Source organism: Clupea harengus, chromosome 3, assembly GCF_900700415.2.
Source record: "Clupea harengus chromosome 3, Ch_v2.0.2, whole genome shotgun sequence".
Classification (NCBI taxonomy): domain Eukaryota; kingdom Metazoa; phylum Chordata; class Actinopteri; order Clupeiformes; family Clupeidae; genus Clupea; species Clupea harengus.
The window spans coordinates 3,685,612-3,693,417 of NC_045154.1; the positions used below are offsets into that span (position 1 = coordinate 3,685,612).

At 40.5% G+C, this 7,806-nt stretch overlaps 1 protein-coding gene across 1 annotated transcript; it reads left to right on the forward strand.

Moving 5' to 3' along the window:
* Positions 1–795: 795 nt before the first annotated feature.
* guca1g (guanylate cyclase activator 1g) lies at positions 796–2,090 on the forward strand. The gene is made up of 4 exons (XM_012822236.3): positions 796–1,102; positions 1,329–1,478; positions 1,585–1,675; positions 1,969–2,090. Exons 1-4 carry the CDS (start codon positions 899–901, stop codon positions 2,088–2,090), a joined length of 567 nt encoding a protein of 188 aa, XP_012677690.2. The 5' UTR covers positions 796–898.
* Positions 2,091–7,806: the final 5,716 nt, after the last annotated feature.

The following is a 7,806-nucleotide window of genomic DNA, read 5'->3' on the forward strand; positions in this document are numbered from 1 at the left end:
CCAAATATTGAAGAGGGGTAGTTAACTGTTATGCAGCCTTGGCTGAGACACCCTGCCGCCCGTAGATCTCAACTCACAATGGAGGATATTTAGTAGTCTAATAAACAAATGGTCTGAGGTGCCTGTCCTTTTATCGTTTTAGAAACAGACAATACAAGGTTAGAATCAACCCTGTGGTTGACCCACTCCCAACCGACAGACTAACCTACCATCCAAACACCAGCATGCTGACCTCTGAATATAACGTCTCTGTGTTCGCCCTGGCCGTTTACCATTGAAAATAAACTGGAGCAAACCAGAATGGGGGGGCAATAAGACCAGAACTGAAAAAGACCACCATGAGCATAAGAGGAAATACTGTTAATTAAAGTAATCGGTTTTTTTTGCACTTCATTGTATTGCATGCCGGTGATAGGAGCCGAGTGTTACTTAGGAGCAATAGCAGTACTGATCCTCTATACAAACATACTACAGCTTACCCTCCAGCTTTACCCACAAGTCCCTAAGAATTAGCAAAAATGTAATCCTAATGCTATTATATAGCGCTATTTGAAAACATTTAAATGACAACTTTAACTTGCCTTTGGAAATGTATTCACAAAACTATTTTAAAGAAGTGTCTCCATTCACAACATAGAGGGTCAGTTCAGGTCTTTGTCTGTCTTTAAATAAGGTAGGGATTAGAGAAAATTAGATTGAAGCATTCTAAAAATGGCTCTTTTCAAATCTATGTGTCCCTAACTAGCAAGTCAAGAGGATTAAGTCAGTATGTGTAGTGGAGCCTTGGAAGAAGGATGCATATGGCTGATCACATATTTTAACTTGAGTTTTTGAAATTGCTATCAATGGTGATATGATGCGAAATATCTGACTTTTCTCTGGATTAGCAGCACTGACCATGGGTCAGTCCGAAAGTAATGGAGATGGAGATGGAGAGGTGGAATTGGCGCAGATCCAAGGCCTCTACACAGCCTTCATAAAGGAATGCCCAAGTGGAGCTTTACACATGCATGAATTTAGAAACATATTTGGAATATCAAGCTCTTCAGAAGAGGAATGTCTTTACATAGAGAGAGTATTCAAGTCCTTTGACCAGAACAAGGTGGGTTTTTTAAAGAGCTGAATTATTGCTGTAGGATTTCAGTCAATTGTAAATGCATTGCAGTGGTTAATGGAACTCCTTGTGTTTTTTCTTTCAGTCATATTCATGTAATTTGGTTTTATATTCTTATAGTCTTACAAGTCTCAGAACCCCCACAAAACTGTGTCTTAATCATGTGTACACCATTTCAATTTGAATTTGTAATGAAATGGATTGTGGTTTTCAGGATAATGTGATAGACTTCATGGAGTTTGTAGCAGCAGTGAACCTTGTTCTCCGAGGGAAGTTAGAGGACGGACTGAAGTGGTCTTTTAAAGTCTATGACCGAGATGACAACGGAAAACTTGACAGAAGTGAGGTGAAGCACATAATAAAGGTGAGGACTTTACGATTATAGATGTTGCAGAGCATATTTGCCTATAACTCATATTTGAGTATAACTTGTATTTACATAAAAGGTGGTTATTTGTTCCACTTTGCAGATAATTTACAAACTCAGGAAATCCAACTCAGACATGACACCGGACCAAGTCTGTGACAGAATATTTGAACTTGTGGATTCAAATAAAGATGGTAAGATCTCCCTTACCTAGAAAATTATTTTTGAACAGTTACATTGTGATTCTATGAACTGTAAAGCTGAAACTAAGGCAAAGAAGCATCATTTTGTGGTAAACTTAGAAGTGTTATTGCATTGCATTTGTGAACATCTAATGTGATATAAGTGACATTCTCTTGACTGACTTACTGAAATGTAATGCTTCAATATCAGACAATCACATGGTGTCCATTGTCTGAGACGAGTGTCATCAATGTGTTTCAGTAAGAGATTAATTGATTCTTTGAACATATCTTCTGTTTCACAGGCCAAATCTCCCTTGCAGAATTTATGGAAGGGGCGCAGAAAGATCAATGGATTATGGATCAGCTCAAACTGGACATTAATGCTAGACGCTGGTTCAAGGAGAACTGGAAACAGAAATTATAATTCCATTGGTATCATTCAGGACTCCCTAATTTAATATGTATTCTCCATCCATGCCTCTAAACATGGATCGCCTGCAAGGCTTTGGAGACTGGAGACTGGGTTACCCTATTGTGGGATTTTCTTTAGATATGCCTTCTGTTCCTGCGAATACACAGATCCATCTACACGGATCACTGTAAGTGGAATGTTTCTTTTTTTTGTATTGGCTGCCTGGATTATACACTGATGGGCCCAAATGTAATGACCTCGTGCCCAATATGTTTTAAGCCCTTTGAACTGTGAGGTGAAGCCACCATGGATTTGGACTGTTACTCAACTACATCCCACAGATGCTTGTGCAGATTGAAATGGGCCCAGGCTGAACCATGAATGCTTCTTCATGTTTATCAAACCATCCACGGAAAATGTGTGCATTATGGCAGAACACATTATGCCCAGTGAAAGAGGCCAATGCTATCACGGAATACCATGGCCATGACGATGTATTGCTGGACGTTGCAGTAGGTGGAATGTGTCAAACTTGTATGTGCTTGATTGCCATACCCATGGTTTCACAACAGAGCATTTGCAAGAGCATTACACTCCCTGGGCTAGTATGTCCTATTCTCTCAGTTCATCCTGGTGCCAGAATTTCCCCTTGTACATGATGACACCTGGTAGTCCATTTTGAAAAAGAAAACTAGGAATCAGTCCTCCGTTGCTCAGAGTTCCAGTTCCAATGCTTGCATGCCCATTGTTGGTGATCAAACTTGTTTGTCATCAGTACTGGGACTGGTCGGGGCGACAGTGGTACAGGAGGTAAAGAAGTCGTTTAGTAATCAGAAGGTTGCTAGTTCGATTCCCTGTCGAAGCGTCCTTGAGCAAGACACTGAACCCCTAATTGCTCCTGATGTGCAGTGTGCCATCAGTGTAAAATGTAAAGTGTATATACATTGTAAGTCGCACATATGTAAGTCGCTTTGGATAAAAGCGTCTGCTAAATGACTAAATGTAAATGTAAATGTGGTCTGTGGCAGTGTGATGCACTTTCATACTTTTCTCTTATAACCAGTAATACCTTCCTCTCATATCAGTAAATTGTTATGCAACTTGTGCCCTTTGTTGGCTTCGGGAGTTCAACATCCTGTTGCCATGTCCCTCCTCCCCTCTGCTGACCAGCAGTACCCCACAAGACCATACATTTTGGAGATTCACCGATCCAGCCATCTGCCCGTGATGGTTTGACTTTAGTTTCTCTAGTATCTGTATTCTTTAGTATCTGCTCATTTCTCTCCCATCCAGATGTCTTCTATAGACCATTGGCTTCTCTGCTGACATCCCAATCCCTGACAATCCAAGTGCTATTATTCCAAGCTTATTCATTATATTTTCTTCATCTGTAGTCATTGGTGTCATGATCTGATGGCACATCGGTGTGTGCACAAGCAGCTTGATTACTGTGTATGATTGCCCCTAGAGGGAAAATTGACCCTGTAAGATTTTGTGTCACAATCACCATGTATAGAAAGAACCAACACACTTTTCAGAACTTTTCCAAACTTTTCAAAATGCTTGAAAAATATGCTCTATACAACAACTATCCTGAAGAACATAGTTCTGATGTGTCATTTTGTGTGAATACAAATGTCCTAGCCTGCATATGTAATGTTGAGCACTGTTCAGAGTATCAAAAGGCTTCCTGGCAATGAGGGGTGAGAGGTTAGAGACAATGACAGATAGTGACTGTGAGTGGTGAATGTCTGGGAAATATAGTTCTATCTTGGCTGAGTTGTCAGCTCTGGACAAGAACCTTCTCTCTATCTGTTCTACGCCACAGATAGAGAAAGCCCTTTTTACCACTACTGCCAAACTATCTGCCAAAGTAGACTCTTTGCACCAACATTCAGAGAGAGCATGCTATCTAAATCATTTGACTAATTGAGTGAAGTTGCTGACATCAAATCTTTGCATGTTGGAGAAGGTTCCTTATTGATATGTTGTGTCATCATTGTTTGTGATAACTCTTCATTAAGGTTTGATTTAGAATGCATGCATTACAATATGTTACATAAAACAACTTTTAGTGTGAAAGAGTTCAACAAAAACTTTACGCTGGCACTAATACCTATGTTATAATGACATGGTAGTGTCCTGTTTTATAGTTATGACAAATTCTGTTCTAATGGAAAAGACCTTGATAGTACCATACCAAGGTTGATTGATCTCAAAACATGCTTGATTATTGGCTATAATCAAATTTTGACTGCCAACTTTAGCAGTGGGTTTCTTAACTGTAATGGTGTGATTGCTAACTTGTCTGATCCAGTTCTATTACATGTAACTAGACCAAATGGATCGATAAACCAAAATGTACCTTGTCTATTCATGTTTTTAATGTATGCTTAAAAGTTTAAAGAAACGTATTACTCTTGGACGCTTCATTGTAACCCAAAGGTATACATCAAAAATAAGTTTGCCATCTGGGATGTCCATGCCAAACTTTGGGAACACAGCATGATAAATGTCAAAGAATTCTTGAAAGAGCCTTGTTAAAACATCTGGAATGGTTCTTCAGTTAGGTCCTCTCCAACATGTTGGTTAAGCAAGGTTTTTTTGCTGGGTACATTTGAGTAGAAATGCTGAAAGCCTTTATTGTCATTGTATTTGCATAAGATGAAATTTGGACACTTGTACAAAATGTTTTGAATCTAATGTCTTACATGCATGTGTATTTGAGAAAATACCCCATGACATCATCAAATGGATTTAATAATATACAACTGCTTGAAATTTCATCAGTATTGATCATTAAGTTTGTCCAGGGGAGACAAAATGCACACAATGCCTGTTCATATCTTACATATGCATGTATATTTATTTTGAATAAATCTATTCTTTTTAACACATTTTGTGACTGATACTTGTGTTCAAGGGAAGTGATGGTATCCTCTGAAGATTAGCCCCCCATATGGTTAGCTAAGGTGAACTAATCTTAACTGCCACATAACCCAGAGCATGCTATTTATTCTCTAAGCCCCCAGAAGAGCTAATCCTCTGGTAATAAGTAAAACCATTAAAGACCAGTCACCTCTTTGCACAGGGTCACAACAAAGCTTATGGGAATATCTCGTTAAAGACATTTACAGCAGTATGTTTTGTGTGCTTCTGTTTATGATTGTTTCATTGCTCTCACTGCGACCCCCTCTGAGAAGTCATGAGTCCTGTGTAGATGTAGCCATGAAATATGCACTAGAGGTCCAGCACCCCTGATAATGCTCTTATGAGATTACCTTCTTCACCTTTAGCCTTGATTTGATGGTGACAAGATATAAGTCTCTTTCTTGGACTGAGGAAAAGCAATGCAAGTGATTGGCTGCAGGACCTCATTCTAAGAGCAATTCAGTATTTGTGTTGAATGTGACATGTATAATTCAAATCAATCAGTCTGTAATTTGTCTTAACAAACCTTGTCCTAATTATACAGATGTGGGATATAGTTCCTAAGCTCTCTGCCATACAAGTAAAATAGTCCTATATTCATTCTTATAGAGTTACTAGATAATAGAGTCAACTCAAAAGGTCAGTATGATGAACAAATTCCTTCTGAAAAGAAACACCTCATGGTTGGAACAGCTATAACCATTGTTCTTGTGGGGTTTTGTTGTTACTTAGCTGGTATACAGTGGAATATTTCAGAAGGAATCTGCCAAGATCACTGCTGTGCTGTTGCTGTGATCTGCTGTGTTGCTGTGATCTGACCTTATCTGGCAGATGCATTGTTGAATCTTCATACACTGCAATTGCTTCTGTCTGCCATAGAACCATAACCACTCGGTACCAAATATCACCTCCAAAGAATAAAACTTAAAGCGACTTTTAAACACATTTATTCCAAACTGTTCCTGTTGAAAAAGGCCCTACATCACAGTTGTTTGTCTTGGGCTTTGTAGGGAGGCAATATCTATGTTTAGTGAGGGAAGAATGTCAACTATGGAACAAAGGCACTGGCTCCAGGAGGGTGGTTACATGATCCCATGGTGACAGGATCTCACAGGAAACCTCATAAAAGCTGCTCGATTGACATATAAGGAGACCTAGTCTTTGATTTTTGCTCTCTTGTTTTCCAGGGGTTGTAGAAGGTAATTAAAAGGAAATGTAGTGAAGACAACGGACATGTGAGAAACATCAATGAAGTTTGAACGCGTGTCAGTGTGTGATGGAAGACTTATGAGAGGTCAGGGGTCACTCATAGATGAAGGCTAAAGTTTTGGGGCTGTGGAGTTATAATTACACCTATCAGTATACGCTAAAAACAAAAAGCATGTTCTCGGTCATATCTCCTTAACTAATTTACCGCCATGCACATCATGCCATGTCCTTAAACATACAGAGAAAGCAAACAGGTCATTGTCAATTGCCTGATATGCTTAACCAGACCAAACGGCACACTGTTCATTCATCCTCCATGTTTTGCACCAATGAACTAATGAAGTGTGTGTGGCTCATCCCCTCTATGACCATGTACAGTAATATCAGTCATATAGTCGTGTTGCATCAAGGCGGCCCTTCAGAGCGGCGCTATTGGCCGCCGGCCCAAACCCGGTGGGAGTGTGTCACTGTGAGATAGTTGACTGTGGGTAGCTTCACCCCCCCCCCGCTCCTCTGAGTGGACCAGAGCCAGAACTGCTTCCAGATGACTAAGAGCCAGGTGCTGAAGTGGGCCAGCGTGGAGAAGATTTAAGATCACCTGTGACACAGGAATACAGATAATCCCGCTTGTATAATGAGAGAGGTTGGTGAGATAGGTGGCATTAGCCACTCTCACACTGGTGTGGCTCTGAATGACTGCTGGCCCTCTACTGAGCAAATTAGACGTGATCTGTTTGGTAACTGTGCTTAGGTGTGTCACTTGGGTCCTAAGAGTTCGTGTCCATGCCTTGTCCTCATCTTCTTTGGTAACAGCCTGCAGGCATCCCAAAGAAACCCCAGCCAGTGTTTGTATTATTCAATGGGTTGTGTTGCTGGGTAAAAGAACCTGGCGTCATGTGAAGGAAAATAGACTCTGGATTTCCAGACAGTTTAGTAAATAATAAATACACTGTATTGTCATCTACCATTTCTTCTCAATGAAAAGTGTACAAAGGGCTGTCCATTTCACATGTCTTCTCTGTCAATCTATGTTTAGGTTTAGTGTCCAGTGTTGTTTAGTGTCTTAGTCAAAGACACTTCAGTATGCAGCCCAGAGGACTTGATTGAGGGACCCTGAGTCATTGAGGCCTGAGTTCCCAGTATATGAGCCTGTCCCACACCCAGTGCAGTGCACTGTTCAAAACTTCCTTTGAAGGCTTCTGGCAGAGAGTAGAGCCTTTTGTAGTTGCACTCCACGACTGGTATGCCTGAATCTGAATGACAGACAAGCATCTCCATCATGACGGATGTCCAAAGCCTTATTTATAGAGGACATACCATTCTCTACGACTGTGAGGGCTCCATCCACCTTGATTCCCACAATAGACTGTGCCATCCCCCTTGCAGCAATAAATTATCTTCTAATATTAAATGTGAGATGTCTGCTGACAACCAGTGTAGTGGCAATGGGTCTGGTGACTTTTTTTCAAACACACAGGACAGCCTACATTGCTGTTTTGTTGGTGGTTGTGTTGTCACCTAAAAAGGTATGAGGTGCTGGGGGCATGTTATGGCCCCGGAAGTGTGTGGCCCTATTTAAATACAGAGG